At 40.6% G+C, this 16,524-nt stretch overlaps 1 protein-coding gene and 1 long non-coding RNA gene across 3 annotated transcripts; one reads left to right on the forward strand and one right to left on the reverse strand.

Annotated features, from left to right (window-relative positions):
• Positions 1-2,620: 2,620 nt before the first annotated feature.
• LOC118326573 (coiled-coil domain-containing protein 8 homolog) lies at positions 2,621-10,648 on the forward strand. 2 transcript variants are annotated; one of them, XM_035659595.1, is made up of 4 exons: positions 2,621-2,808; positions 5,851-5,951; positions 6,744-6,816; positions 9,036-10,648. In XM_035659595.1, the coding sequence occupies exons 1-4, from the start codon at positions 2,736-2,738 to the stop codon at positions 9,566-9,568; spliced, it is 780 nt and encodes a 259-aa protein (XP_035515488.1). In that variant the 5' UTR covers positions 2,621-2,735; the 3' UTR covers positions 9,569-10,648. The 2 variants fall into 2 exon arrangements, with proteins under 2 accessions (XP_035515488.1, XP_035515489.1); XM_035659596.1 differs by having other exon boundaries at positions 5,854-5,951.
• LOC118326574 lies at positions 10,381-16,465 on the reverse strand. The gene is made up of 2 exons (XR_004796645.1): positions 15,888-16,465; positions 10,381-13,235 (listed from the first exon to the last, which is right to left on the reverse strand). It is a non-coding gene; the product is annotated as an uncharacterized LOC118326574 (long non-coding RNA).
• Between the last annotated feature and the right edge of the window lie 59 nt (positions 16,466-16,524).

Here is a 16,524-nt window from a genome sequence, read left to right on the forward strand (position 1 = left end):
GTGTGTGTGTGTGTGTGCACAAGTGTCACCATGGTGCAACATTCAACAGCCAAATAGTAGATGTCTTTCTTTGGACTCAAGAAAGACAATAACTGGAGGAGGAGAGAACTTCCCAAAGTATTTTTTGCTTATTTGCCATAAAAATTAGAGAATTAAAATGCACTGAATATCTGGAAATAACAACAGAACATATAGAAAATACAATTCTCCATATTGCTGACTGTTTACTGTGAACAGCTACATAATTTCTGACTGACATCTGCCAGTTTTGTGTGTAACAGATTTACAGAGAGTAGCAAGGTGCTGTACCTCAGAGACTGCCTACTTCAAGGGACATTCCACCAATTTTACACATCAAGATCAATTGACTTGCCATGGAGAACAATACTTAGCTTGTGGAAACAGAGGTAAGCTTCAAGTAATTCAATTATCCACAGATATGTCATAGTGATGTCATGAGGGATATTTAAGACTGGATATTACAACCGAATTATTTCACAGAGTTACAAACCGGGTAACTTTTAAAGACATGAGTGTTTAGGGGCAGGCAACTATTAAAAAGACAAATTGAAGTTTCATTATGGGAAATATGGGAAATATGGGATCCAGTGTTTAGGGAATGAAAAGGATATCCCAACATCTGCTGCTACCATTCGTTTTTTTAAGTCCCTTGAGTGCAAGACAAAATCTAACCAGTAAACATGAAATTACTCACTTTAAAGTGAGAAACATTTAAAGGATAATATAACATTTTTTTCTACTTACAAAGGAAAAGATAATTTGATAAGCAATAAAACACCATCTTTCTCAGGTTAGTACACTTGCTTGGTCTGGTATGACTGGTGGTTGGGGGCTAATGTTAGCTATAGATATTGCTGTGTAACTGACATTTCTGGGTGAAATGTCTGACTTTATGACTTTTTTCTACCTGTACTTCTGTTATATTAGGCTTTAGAATTAAAATTATCCTGGTGACAATTTAGCAAACGTTACATAGGTTTTAAAATTGCTTCAGAAAATGTGAATATGACTGACACCGATGGTCAAATTCATAAATGTCTACTCATCTGTGATGTTTTCTACAGGACGTGTAATCTGCCGGTACATGTCTTATTAGTGTCCTGTTGAACCACTGGAGGGCGACAGACACACTGCACTGTCAACAATCAGCTGCAGTCAACTGAACAAGTGCAGCATTTCTAAAAGTCCACTCTTTATGTTTAAACATAAAGAAAACAGCAACTTTATTATTCGTCTCTCATCTGTCCATCTAGTTTTGACTTTGCTCGTCCAGTCAGCGCATACATGATGCAGGCCCACGATACTGCCCTGCCTCAGACAGACAGTCAAGAGAAAAAAGGGTTTAAAGTTTTCAGGCTGACTGGTAAACTGTGTAACAGATGGAGAGGATATAATGCCCTGGGTTTAGTCTGATTACTTTACAACAACAAGTCAGTGACATTTAAATACTGTCAAAAGCAGAAAGGGCAGTCACTGCTGTTTTAGGCTATTTTAAGGCTAGCTACCTTTCCCTGGTCTAGTTAAATTGTTTTATTCTCCATGACTTTATTGAGCTGCACCTATTTTATGTAGGATAACAAAACTATCAAGGTATTCATCAAAAGTGATATATATTGAATATAGGAAACAGTGTTATATGTGCTATATCTCACTAGCTAGTTTGAACTGGATTTGGCTGTCTTCTGTTTGGTTTGGTTTTAATAGCCCATGTCCTCGTTGAAATTGTACATTTCTATGGCATAAAACAATGTTTTATATGTTATAAAAAATGCCAACAAGACGTCAGATCTGCTGTTGACTTTTCTGACTTTACTGCAGTTTGACTTTGTGGAGCAAAATAGCTCAATGTGTATTATGCAACCACAGTTCACAGTCTCTTTCCATGCAACCACATGGGACTGTAATCCACTTGAAACCAGCATGAGGGACGTCTGATCCTCCACACAGTCACAGCACAGTCCCACACACAGATTTCATCTCATTTTAGGGATGACTTAATCAAGTGGATTATACAGAATGTCACACAATAAAATACTGCAAGATCTGCCCCAAAAAATATTACATAATATCTAGAAATATTATATTGTCACATCCATAACATCACAACACTGACTACTACTACCTTTACTGAATTACAGGTACTAACACCACAGTGTGGAAATACTTTATAAGTAAATGTCCTGCATTCAAAATGTACAATAGGACTATTATGAAAACATATTTAAAGTACAAAAAGTAAAATGTATACTCATTATACAGAATGGCCAATTCCATCACTTCAATGTTGGTAAAGGTAGAGCTTTATACACTGCTGAGTAGCACCTGATGATCAATAAGGTTTATCTTTATCTATAATAATGCATCATCATTTATTTATTGATCATATTTTAATGGTCTTAATCTGTGAACATTGTTAAACATAGGCAGTGGGGTAAAAAGAACAATCCCTCTGAGGTGCAGTGGAGCAGGAGTATGAAGTAGAAAACAAAAGTTCCTCAGTAGGTGAGTGAAGCCTCGCAGTGCTCCGCCCGTCCCTCCTGTAGGGGAGGGGAGGGGAGGGGAGGGGGCGCTAGTGAGCTAATCTGTGCTGAAAGGGGGATGTCCTCTTTGCAATCAGCAGTCGCCAGCTGCAGCTGAGGGCTCTTCATCTTTAACCTGCTGCAGACACCCGGAGAGACACACGCACCCGTTCACCTGCTGATAACCGAGCGAAGATGTTCTGCAGACGGGCATGGCAGAGGGTCGGGCCGCTGGCACGGTGGGCTTTCAAGCCGACATCCAGAAACGGTCAGTCCGTCACTCAGTTCACTTAATGACTTTTTTAATGTTTCTACACGGTGTGCTGTCATATTAACTGGAGTCATTAAAGTGGAGCAAAGCGGCCTCGTCCGTTAATCAGCACGTCTTCATCAGCAAACTAATGGACACATTTAAAACATGTTAAAGTATAATCCAACAAAGAGACATTGGTGGGTTTTCCATTGTGCGGTCGTTCAGTCAGAGGGAGGTGTGTCCTGCTTTGGGAACACGCAGTTCTTGCACATAGATTATGAAAGAGCGCATCACACACGACTAAAACTCTGATTTGAGCTTTTATAAGCGAGTTTCATCAAGTGCAATTGATGTTTTTGTGCAGATATTAAAGCCTTTAAGCGTGTAGTCCGGTTTTCGGGAATAAATAACGATTCTTCCTAATGGTGACACGTTGTCCCAGGACTTCTTTTTGTGAGTTGGACCCCATGGAGATCAGAACAAAAGTTTCAGCCCTCTTCAGTATGAGAATCATATTGAAAAATCTACTTAAACAATGTATGAAATGTACAAGCAATAGCTCTCTACACCCTTTACACTTGAATCATTATTAAACATTAATTTGCTGATGCATTTGTATTTTAAACCTCACGTTGGAGGGTTGCATGTGAGCTGAAGGGGATTTGAGACTTGATCACTTGTATTTTTAGGACGTTTTCTCTTTTCACGCGTCCTTGCACAGATCATCCTTTACTTTGGGATCCGAGCATGTGGAATTCAGCCTGAGGGCAGACTGCTGCTTTAATTTCCTGTTTAAAAAAAACAACAAAACAAAAGAAACCCTCACTGAGGGTGCAGATGAAATAAATTCTATCTGCCAGACCAAAACTGCATGTGTAACAGCATACCAGTACTGTCCTGGTTGTCCTGGTTGTCCTGCAGGTCTGCTGGTCTCCTCCCCCATTCTGTCTCAGTGAGCATGTGCAGTTGACAGACAGTAGCAGGGGAGTACACAACATACTGGCTACACACATGTGCCACTGCTACCACAGCAGCCATCTTGTGTGCTGTTGGCTGACATGCGTGTCCATTTTTACAGGCTTGAACCCTCAGTGCAGGGATTAACTGATTACTTGTATAAATAACCTGTACTTGGCCTTGTCCCTGCATAGTGCTGCTGTGTCATGGGTATTACAGGCGGGAGGACTTACTGTTACGTTGGCTCAGCATCCACAACAGGATAACATACAGCTCTTGTTTTGGTTTCGTACATAGTTGTATTAATGTATCCCTGGTCATTTTGTGGTAATCCATTTAAATATGTATCTTGAGCCACGTAGCTTAGCTTAGCATAAATGTGGGGTAAACTGCCCAGAGGGTCACAAAATGTGCACATGAGAGTGCACTAAAATGTCGGTACAAAAATGAAGTGTAGAAACGACAGTGGCTAGTTTCCCATTGTTTCGATTCTTTATGTGAAGTTCATCTAAGCAGCTACGTATTTCACAGACACAAAAGAGCAAAATCAAAAGTCTCTGCAAGAAAACAAAATGTATTTTCCAAAATGTCAAACTATTCCATAAATACTAAACTCCTTACATTTTGTCACATTGTTTTCACAGCGCCATTTGAATTTTTATTATAATAGATGGATTATGGGGCGTCGCGGTAGCTCACCTTGTAGAGCTGGTGACCCATGTACCATGACTGACACGGCCATGGGTAAAATCTGACCTGTGGCCCTTTCATCCAGTCTCTCTACCCACTTTCCTGTCTAACTTGAGCTTTTCTTACAGTTGAAGAAAAGACTACATGGGGAGTAGGGATGTAACTCTTCTGAACTGGAGAGGATAAATATTTAGGATTGGTTCTACACCATTACTTGAATTTTTATTTTTATTTTTTTTAATAAGATAAAAAAAAAAACATTCAAGCTGACAGCTTCAGGTTTGAGTGATCAGCTGTTTTCAGTCAGTGATTGATGAAGCGGATTCCAATGTTCTGTAAATGGGTGACCGGTTAAACAACGACTGTCATTCATGTCTCCATATATAGATGCAGGTTGTCAGTGTAAAAGTCACAGATTGAGAACACACATGGAACATGGGGAGGACAAAAAGGGGCGGGGTGTGCTGTACATTGTGTTCTTTACTGCTTCAGAGGGCATATGCAGCTTGCTGAGTAAACTACGTGCATTGTGTGCGTGCGTGCGTGCGTGCGTGCGTGCGTGTGTGTGTATCATGCTAAAGATATCGTATGTACTTTGACTGTGTGCATGCACACACGTTTTGGTGTGTGTGTGAGGTCTAGGTAGGAAGAGATTAGGCTAAGGCAGTGTTTGGGATGCAGGGTGGTTTTATTTATGGCCTCCTCTGTATGCACCACTGGCAATCCTTTAAACACCAGCAAATCTTTTCACATGGCGTACAGGCTGCATCCGGCCACCCTTACCTCTCCACCACAACAACAATATCTTGTTAAGAAGCTTTTGACAGATCCTCAATTTAGTCCCGATATGTGTTGAGGGACTTGTTCATATGAATTCAAGCCCACCAGATCATTTTAAAAGCTGTTTGTTTTTTGATGCAAATCTGAGATCATCGAGCAGGAAGTGTTCGAGTGTTTGTATGCTTGGGATTTAATTAAGGCACTATTCTTTGTTTAGCTTGGCTGCTGCTAAATCTTTCCATCTCCTCAGCTACAAATGACCAGGGCTGTATATGTAACTGGATTAAGGGATGAAGACATCTTGACGCTATCAGAATGCACTGCTCTTTGTGCCAAGTTGTACTTCTGATGGGACCATTTCCTCAAAACACCCACAAATTATCAAAATGTGTCATACTTTATAAATGATTATTATTGATGTTTATTTTAGATTTCATGACACCAAAAAGCAAATGCCTGTCCTGTGTTCAGTCAGTTCAGTGGTTGAATGAAGGCACCAATAACTATCCATCCCAGTCCAAAATTACAATCCATTCTAATTATATAAATGTCAGTAAATGTTGGCTGGAGGTCAGCCTATAATCACATTTCCAAAGCAACCCTGTAACTCTGCCCTCCTGTCTCTCTCAGCAGCTCCAGTGCGACACATGGCCTTCGGGGTTCCTGGTGGCTCCTCCAACATGGCATACTTTGTTCTGTGCGGTGGAGGCCTCACTGCTGCCGTCGTCTATGTGAGTATCCGTGTGTGATTTCTCCATTCCAGCTTTACCTTCTGTTCTGTAGTCGATGGCTTGTGTGTCTGCATTGTAGACCTTTTGTCTATCTGCTGTGTGTAAGTTCAATTTATTCCACATAGTAAAGGACATCAAAAGTCAGAAGTCCGGGACTGTGGGTAATAAAGTAAAATTATTTAAGTCAAAGTATTTTCCATTAATTTATGAATGTATTTTTATACACCATATTAATACAAATTAGTTTTTAACAAATTGTCAGCTGTGGACAGGATGGAAAATGGCTTCCTATATTGTGAGGAAAAAGGGTGAATTTAAAAATGGATTTATTTGTTGACAGGTTTGTATGGAAAACTTCCTGAAAGTTAAAAACCATCAGGAAGCAAACTCCTGTACACCGTCTTTACTTCCATTTAACTTGATTGCTGCAGCTCTTAGATCACAGTGCATTTATCGGTCAGGATGAAGCCTTCTTTCCTGGTGAAGAAGAAATAGTTGTTTGAGTTCATAAAGCTGGACCGTGTGCAGCAGACATCACCACAGCTCAGACACGGGAAGGGACATACTGTAGAAGGGTCTTTGTGCTTTCTACACGCTGCTATTGTCTGGGCAGAGTTGTTTCTGTTTACTGTCAGGCTCTTGACAAAGCAAAGTGTGTGTCAGTTATGTTGGTTCATGTTCATGACAAAATGTCAGTGTAAGGTGGCATTTTGTAACACTTACTGTTTTATACTGTTATCATTTGACATGTGCTGGAATGTAATAAGTACATATCTGCCCTATTTCTCTCAGGCCTACAAGACGGTCAATGGTGATAGTGAGCGCTATGAGGACAGACTCGCCAGCATGGGCTCCACAGCAAAGGGTCAGTATGAGCTTTCAGTAAAATAAACCACAATTTTTTTTTTTTTTTTTGGTATATTTACGAAAGATTCTATCAATTTTGTTGTTGACATGATACGAATTACATATACAAGGGTTGCTAGTGGTTCTGTGAGGCTGTGGCACAGAACAATATCAAGATGCACTCCATAAATTGTCTGGATACAAGCCTGTATCCAGTTTGTTTTAGTTCTGTTTTTAAACAAAGCTAGCTCACTTAAAAAAATAATAAACCACCTTACACACCAATACACAAGACTATTTAAGGCTTTTGTTGAAGCGTTTCATTAAAGATTGATCACAAGATCACTTTTTGCCACTTCACTCAATCTTCTCTTCTTAATATTTCTGAATCTACCAACCTCAAAGGTCAGATAGCCAGGTTTTAATTGGGCAACTATCTTTCTTCTAGATAAGTTGAATGTGTGACATTGATTTAGGGCCTTAATTTGCTCAGTGTATATAAGTACTGATGAACTGAATAAAAAATGGTTCTGAGAACTGAATAAAAAATGGTTCTGAGAACAGAAAGGAGAGGATCTTGCTGTATTTCTGAACTGGTTCTGGCTCCACCCCCCCCAAACCTCAAACATGGTAGAATGATCACTCTCAATAGCTTTAACTTGCCTGTCTGTTTTGATTTTCTGTCTGCAAATTATTTGTCTATTCAGCCAGTTTGAGCCCGGGGAGATCGTGGCACTGTGCCCAGAGCAGCTAACTAGTCTGTAATGGGGACGAGCAGCGGCTGCCACTGGTTCAGTGTACATTCAGCCTGCAAGTGTTGTTTTTAGTCACAAATGCATTATGAAGCTGTGCTCCCTGCAGTGTTGGCCGTTGTTTTGCTTTGGCTTTAAACTTGCCAGTGATCCCATTATGTAATCACGCAAACATTTCCAGGAAAACAAAGTCACAGAAACATCTTGATGCACACGGTGATGGTGATTAAAGTGATTGTGATCAAGGATCATATTGTCCTGACACATTAATCTGAGGACACATCACTGTGTACTCACTCACTCATTGCCGTGCAAGTTTAGGGTTCTTTAGCAGCACAGTCAGGTGGGTCGTTTGTTTGACGTGATAACTAAACTCCATCTCCACATAGGGATAAAGAGAACCTGTTAACATAATGACCTAAATGGATATTAAGCTACTGCGTTGTAATGATGGAATTAAAAGTTGAAGCACACTGTTGGACACAGGACTGCAGGGGTAAACGGCCTGTGGTCCGAACCACAGTGTTTTTCATGTTAACCGTGTCATAGTAATCCATCCAATAGTTGTTGAGATATTAAAGTGTCGGACCAATTGACTGACATCGTCATTTCCAGAGCCATGTTGGCATCATTGCAGTAATGCAGTCATGATTTAGTCTTTTATTCGCATTCAAAGTGATACTGGTTACATCAGTTCCTGCACTTCTATCAGCATTTTAAAAACCATATTTGCCTACTTGATTTTGTAAGTGTATATTCAGTAATGGCACATTTAAAGTAAGATAATCTGTGAAGCTGCACTTTAGCTCAGCTTTTAGCTTGGATTTTGTGCTTGAGCCATACCAAAAAAAAAAAACTGCTTTAGCTCCGAAGTGCTTATTTGTCATTATTAACCCACAGTCATACCACCTATGTACTGAATTATTGCAATTGTCTCATCAGTACCCCTTTTAACTACTGAATTCTATTTTCCACTCCTGTTTCTTTAGTATCGAACTCGTTAAGAATCTGTGTTTGAATCTCATGTAGTCATTGAGACCGAAAAGTTTCGGTGCGGTCAGCAGGTATGTTTGTCACAAGGATGACATGTTGGGATTAAGGATTATCTTTCACCCTACTCATTATGCTGCTTTACCTTTTAGACCTTTAAGACGTCAACTCTTAACCTTTAGCCCTACATTTGTGTCAACCCATAAGTGGCCATAATTTTAGTTTTTGGCACTTTTTTCTTTGGATGATTATTTATTATACATTATATTAAATATTTACCCTTAAAACTGATAACTGTAGCTGTGACCGCACTGATCCTCAGCGATTATTCAAATGTCTAAAACCAAAATAGGCCTAGAAGTCTAAGGTACATTGCACTAGCTGTTTCTTCAGATTTGTGTTGGTTTGTTTTTTCCTGATACACATAACTATGGAGAGAAACAAGTCAAGAAAGGTTGCTGTCAATAATTCTTGTTCCCAACCTCTTAATCTGCAGCACCAGAAGCAGCGGTACCGGAACCAGCGGTACCGGAACCGGCAGCACCAGAAGCGGCAGCACCGGAAGTGGAAGCTCTCACAGCTGAAGCAGAAGCGCCAGAAGCAGCAGCTCCCGCAGCTGAACTCGCCCCAGTGGAGGAGGCAGCACCGGCAATGGAGGTCGTTGCCGAGTCTGCCCCTGCAGAACCAGTAGCGGAGACCGCTGCCGAACCTGTCGTCGAGGCCGCCTCTGAAGAAGCCGCCGCTGTCGCCTCAGAGGTTGTCGTTGCCGAGGCTGCAGCTGAGCCAGCAGTCGCAGAAGAAGCTGAGCCAGCAGTCGCAGAAGAAGCTGCTCCACCTGCAGCGGTTGAGGCGGTTCCAGAAGCTGTGGAAGTCGCTGTGGAAGTCGCTGCCACAGAGGAGACGCCAGCAGAGGCCCCTGTAGCAGAGAGTGCTGGTACGGCAGCAGTAGATGAAGTCCTTCCTGAGGCAGAGACTGGCTCTGCAGCCCCTGAGGCTGAGGCTGCCCCTGAGGCTGAGGTGGCTGCATAAAGCTGTGATGCCTCATAGTTTGCCCAGAAAGGAGGGCTGGGAATTAATTGTGCTGTGTCCCACCTCTCTGGGCCTAGGAAAAAAGGACTCATGAACCCCTGTTTTAATAAAGGGAGCGGGGAACAGCATTTAGGTTTCACTTCTGGTTGGTTAATGAATACCAGTTAGGGGTTCATCAGTCCAGTTTTCAGGTGCCTTCCTTTCCTTAGCTCACCTCACCCCAACCTTCAGACCCAAACCAGAACATTTGGCATTAGGCTGTCTGTTTAGATTCAGTTCAGAAAATTCAGTTTCTTTAGGAATTCTTGTAGCCAGAGCAAATCCAAATGATGGTTTGGCTGCTGTACAGTTAATAGAGGAGTGTTAAACTAGGTGATACAAGTCATGGAGCAGAGTTTGGGACTAATGTTTTCTGTAAAATGTTTAAAAAGTGCCCTTATAGCAGGACAGCCCTGCATTTTCTCCCTTAGGTAAAAATATCAGCATGGTGAATGAATACAGCCCATTTGATTGTGGAAGTTGTTCAGTCTTGTCTCTTTCAATGTCATTGGCACTTGGTCTTCCTCTGCTCAGCAAACGCTTACTTCCAGCTATTGCCATGAATCTTATTTTAGGATTATTAGCAAACAGTAGAAAGATGGAACATGAGGTCTGTGTGCTTCGTTAGTTTTAACGAAGCCACGTTTAATAATGTGAAGTGTGACCAAAAACCAGTTAGCTCCTCTTTTCCTGGCTGCAGGAGTTTTTGTGATTGTAACGTCCTTTTTGCGCATCTCCTCTCAGAGCGAGACAAAGTTGAAATTGCGCTTCTCTTCTTTCTTCTTTTCTACTCATAACAACCCATATTCTTTTTTTTCTTTTCTTGCACATTCAGTTTTATTTTCATTATTACAACCTCTCTACTTACATCTACAGCAGCCTGCGCCCACTCCAGCCATGTACAAGACTTTGTAGTGTTAAACTCACTTCTGCTCTGTCTTTACATTTTAAATGTGACAATTCATTCACCTCTGTCTCTGAGAAGTTGTCATTATGATTAATACAGTTAAGTGTTCAAAGAATAAAACCTCACTGGATCGATTATAAAGATGACGTTTTGCTTTTTTTTTTTTAAAGTACTGTATATAAGATTAAAACTTTTATATTTTTTCCAGTGTTTGCATTTATCAAATTCTGCAGGTTATAGAATAACTGTTTCAGAGTAGGTTGTCTAATCTGTCCGGGCCGTGAGTTTATTCAGCGACTCTTAGCTGCTTGTTTTGAATGTAGAATGTGACACAGTAAATGTTTTTTGTAGATGTAGAAACACCCACTTCCTGTAGAAATTCTCCCTTTCCTGGAGAATCCCTGTGCCACGTTCATGCTCCTGCGCTCTCAAGATGAAGATTGAAACAACCATCTGAAGACTGTTTTTGTTCTCAATACTGCGTTCTTAAAGATACTGCTTGTTTCTCGTTATGATGACCACATTACCACTCTGGCATAAATGTGGTGAGATTTAACTGAAACATAAGCAATCATACAACATAAAAATCTACTCACCTATCCTCTTCTAGGTGTATGTAAAATACTGATCTGCATAAACCTAGTCATAATGTTGCACACCACGTAGAAGGGAACTGCAGGCAGCACTCTAAAATGCAAAAATGTATATTGGCCTTTAATTGTAACAGGTCCAGTTTGAAGCAGTCTCGCAGACTAGTTAAAACTAATCCTAGATTACAATGCTTGTTTTAGGGTGTCCTGGTGGCTCGCCAGAATGGGGTGTTTACAGGCTCATGGGTTGGCTCATGGGTTGGCTCATTGTTGGTGGCAACCCAGGGATGTTACTGTCTAACACATAAATGCCACGCAACAACATTTTTTGAAAATTGTCTTTCTAAGAATGTCCATCGAGGCTGTATCCACGTCTAAACATTACTTAAAGCTTTTGTATTAAATCTTAAAGATGTCAAACAATAGACCTTTTTCATAGTAGCCATTCAAACAAAAAATGGTAAACAGGTGTTACTAATAATACTAATTAAGGTTCTGTTCTGCCAACATGCACGATAGCAGCACCCTGACTCTGTTTGACCTGAATGGAACAGATCCTTAATCAGTATCATCACCTGTGTTTACCCTACTGTTGCATGTTTTCATGCTGCTGTGAAAAAGGCCTATTCTCTCCAACAGTGTTAAGAGGGCTCACCACATATTCTACTATACTCTACCCACAGTAGGAAGTTTTTCAAGAGCCATGTTTCACACCGTTTTCTAAAGTTACACCAGCAGAAGGAGCATGAACTGGGGCAAGTTGTCTCCTGTACAGTATTTCCTGAACCTGAGCTGACTGTAGACCTTTCCGTGATAGACACCCCCTCAAGGTAAGTTCAGTTTATACAAAACCACACAGCAAACCACTATATACTAGAATAAATCTTATATAAATCTAATAAATTTCTGAAGAGCTGCACATGCCTCGTATGTAAAGGTAAATTAGAAAATAGTTAACATGTAATCCAGGTTTTATGTGAGGGAATTCACCAGTACTGTAACACCTTTATTTTTATTATTGGTCAACTTGTCAATTATTTGTTTTGAGCAATTAATTGTGCAGTGCATGAAATGTCAAAAATGACAAGTTTTCAACAGTGTGAAGTGTTCAAACTGTCAAAAACCCAAAGATTCAACTTGATTTAAAAGAAAATCAGCAAATCCTCACATCTCAAAAGCTGGATGGAACAAGAAAATATTTGGCATTTTTGTTTGATTAACTAACTTAAACTAATTAGTCTTTCAAAGAATCAATTGACTGAAATTGTTTCAGAACTCAAATGCACAGTTATGGTTGTTGCACATGGAGCTCCTTTATACTGCTGCTGCAATGTGCAAACTTTTATCTGTAATATATTTCAAATTTCTCTAAGCCACTACTTCCTGTCCTCCTTCTGTCCTTCAGAATCTATGCCAGACCTGCTAACAGCTGTGAAGATTTTGACCGGCTCCACAGTTGAGATTGCAGCAGCCTCTGTTGGTGAGACAAGTCTGGTGGAAGCTGTCCGGAAAATAGAGGAAGATGGAAAAGGTTTGGACTCCTCACTGGAGGTGGTGGAGCCAGAAGTCCTGGAAGCAACCACAGAGGTGGTGGCTAAAGAAGTGACTGAAGAGCCGACTGTTGTAGTGAACGAGGAGGAGCTGAAGTCTGCAGAGGTTGATGCAGAAGATGCAGGAGCTCCACCTGCTGAAGAGGAGACATCTGCTCCTGTAGCAGCAACAGTGGAGGAAGGGGAGGAGGAGGAGGCAGCACTTCCTGAGGAACCTACGACTTCAGCTCCAACAGTGGAGGAGGTGGGTGAGGATGAGGCTGAAGATCAGACTGGAGCTGCTCCAGAGGAGGCCACCACCACTGCTGAAGCAACGGCTCCTGCTGAGACATCAGTGGAGGAGACAGCTGCCGAAGCTCCGGCAGAGGAGAAGGTAGAAGCTGTGGAAACAGACGGGGAAGCTGCAGCAGTTGTGGACACGATTCAGCTGGCAGCGGCCTCCTCTGGGTCAGACCTGGAGGTCCTTTCAGCTTCTGAACCAGAGTCTACAACAGAGGCTCCTGTACATGAGGCCAAGCACTGCCACTCCTGCCACTCTGCTCCATCAGCAGAGGAGGTGGTGCCACCTGTTGCTGAGGGAGCTGAGGATATAACACATGAAGCCAAGGAGGCAGTGTCATTGATGGAAGGACAAAGTAAGAATAGACAGTGTGACGTTTTTAAACACCCCATACCTGCTTTAGTATTATCTATAATGCAACATAATAGCTACACTAAATGTAAAGTTAGTAGTATTATAGTTTAGGGGAATATACCCTTCCCATAGTAAATATGAGTTAAAAAATACAGAAGACCCTCCTTTGGTCTCCCAAAAGAGGTTTGACTACACTCCTTTTAAGCAGAAGGTTACAATTCCCCTTCCCTTTTTCTGCACACCTCATCCTCCCTGGTCATTTTCATACTGTCCCTAAATATTATGTTCATTATCTGCATTCCAAATTTACCTAACCTTGTTTTGAAGATTTAAAGTTTCATCTTGTGTCCACCCGTTAAACAATACTTAAAAGTAAGCTGACTGAGGTAGGTAGGGTAGGGTGAGGAACAGTTGTTCTCAGATCTGAAAGAAAAAATAGTCTGACATCACAAATATTCGTGTGGGCACAGTAAAACTTTCAGATGCTAGATGGCAGCACAAGGAATCTTTGTCAGAGCAGACATACTGACTTGGTAAACACAGGGGCAACTAATAACAATGATTATAGTGTCAGTGTCCTAGTGTTGTGTGTGCTGTGTTACTGACGTGTCTCAATGATACACTTGAATGGAACTGAGCCATCATTAGTGTTATTAGTTCAACCTGTGCTTTTCCTGCAGTGAAAAAGGTCAATGATACGTTTTAACCTGTTTTTTGAAGCTATGATATTAATGTGATGAAACTGTAACTGAATTAATACTGGACATGGATTATATGCTTCAGTATATCAGCTAAAAAAAACCAACCTATTAATCTTTAATAAAAGCTTTAGAGCTGCTAGAGGACACACTGGTTCCATCTCTCCAGAATCAGCGTGGAGGTGGATACTGTCCTTTGTTGTCAGCAGACATTTACCTTTAATGATGAGAGCTTCAGCAAAGACCTCAATTTTTATATTAATGGACCTTTCAAATGAAAAGCTGTCAGCTCCTAAAGACTCTTAATTAGTGGTTTATGAAAGGCAGGTTCACTGAACAGACCACCTCATTAAACCTAAATTAGAAACATAAAGACTGAGCTTCCATCATAAAATGTCAAATACATGTTTTGTTACAATTTTCTGTTAACTGGAGAAGAATAGGATATGTAATTACATGTTACAAAAAAATAAAAGCACCATCAGTACACATGAGTGCATTTTCAAGGGGCTTTCTCAGTAATGGTTATTAGATTACTAGATTAAAATAAATCAAATTAATAACCACTGAGAAAACAATATAATCTCCCCTGTATTTGGCTCTGACCAGATGTATTTCTGCCTATATCCACAGAGCCAAAGATGTCTATCTGGACTGTAAAAAGCTGCTCAGTGATGTAATAGTACAGTTGAGAAGGTAAACAGTTAAAAGCAGCACAGCTAGAAACACAGCTGTCTGTGTAGAACTAGAGACAGTAGAATGGACATCTTTATTCTCCGATAGCCACAGATGGTCAGAATTGATGAGGCCAGTGTGACTTATACACACTATTAGCACACTTTTCTATTCAAATCCTGCTGCCCATGTCCATTCTACTTATTTAAACTCTAGGATCAGTATGTTGCAAAATAACATATTAATATATTCATATTATTATATTAATGTCGTGAATTTCTAGGATACAAAACCAGTGTTGTCCTTTTTTTTTGTTGCAGCCACAGAGACTATGGTGGTGGTGACAGCCCAGTCATGACATGAGAAACAGTGTGCCTTCCTCAACACTCGCTTATCTGTCAACCCAGCCAGGACGACCCATGGAAACACAAGGGCTAGCCACAGGTTTAACTAGCGACTGTGTCCTTTTTAAAATGTTATCACAGAGTTTTTAAAATGTTTCTGACCAATCTCTGTTAGCATTTGTGAAATGATTCCCATTATGTCTCTTGTCCTCTAGATGCCACTGTTGCAAAGCTTTTCATGACCAGTTCAATTGAAGTTTCTTTGAAAGTGTTGTAGTAAGCAGTGGAAATGGTTTGTTGTTACTGTAATGTTGCTTTTCATAGATATTGCCTACTTAGCCTACAAACTGTACCAAGAATTTTAAGTGGGGTGCACCTATGTTTTCTCACGCCATTTCCCACACAATTATAACAGCATGAAGACATACATTTTTTGTCACTTTTGCCATAGTACGAATGCAGATGCAAGACATGTTTAATTTATTGTTTGCTGATTTGAAAGGGAGGCATTCCTAGGAGAAAACATTACAACAATACCAGTGAAAGATATTGCACCAATGCTGATATTTCCGCTGATATCACCAGTATATCCATATTTCGGTGCACATCTATTTTCTATTTTTTAGTGTTGATTGTTGTTGTGTATGATTATATTCAACAGTAACATGCCTCCACTTCTCTAAAAGTTGTAGATGGCTGCTTTGTTTTAACATATTTATAGATTTACTGCATAAATGATCATATATTAACTATATATTATATTAATATATTTAAATAGTTAATATACCGGTTTTATATAGTTCATTTCGATGTCTGTGTTATCATGATAATGTGCTCACATAGACACTTTAAATAAAGTGATATACAAACAATTTCACCTACCTTAATTATTCTTGTGTTAACCAGTTATTAATTCACTGTCCTATAGTGGATGTCCACTTGAGGGAGACAGATGACTCTTATTTAATCATTTGTCTAAGTTTATAGATTTTTAGGAGCTTTATTAGAATAACTTGTGACCATCATGACATCATCTTTGTTTCCACCAGGCAAAGAGAAGCAAGAAAAAAGATTCCTTAATAAAACCAACACATTATGTATCCTCTGTTTACAGCGGGTGGGTCAGGAAATGTTTTTTAGTTGAAACAAATAAAAACTCTCGCTAATGAAGCAGTGAAATGGATGCTCTCGTGAGCTCGGATTGTTTATGGTACGGCGTGACGTCACGAGTGTAATTTGCCTGAACCAGCGGAGAGTGACTGACAGCACACTGTCTCCTCCCGTCTCCTCCCGTCTCTGTCCACTCACTGTCCCACATGAAACGCCAAAGGGCACCGAGCTCTTTGAACTCTTCTGTCCGGAGACCATGAACACAAACAGCTAACGTTCACGGTGGGTTAGCTAGCAGTAAGCAGCGGGACTCCTCCGCCTGTCAACAACAACAACAACAACAGCAGCAGCAGCGGTATCAGAGCCGTCCAGAGGGGAGGTTACTGTATGTGTATGTCTCTCTCTCTCT

The sequence above is a fragment of the Morone saxatilis genome, unplaced genomic scaffold (genome assembly GCF_004916995.1).
Source record: "Morone saxatilis isolate NCDOM2014 unplaced genomic scaffold, NCSU_SB_2.0 Contig17, whole genome shotgun sequence".
In the NCBI taxonomy this organism is placed as follows: Eukaryota; Metazoa; Chordata; class Actinopteri; family Moronidae; genus Morone; species Morone saxatilis.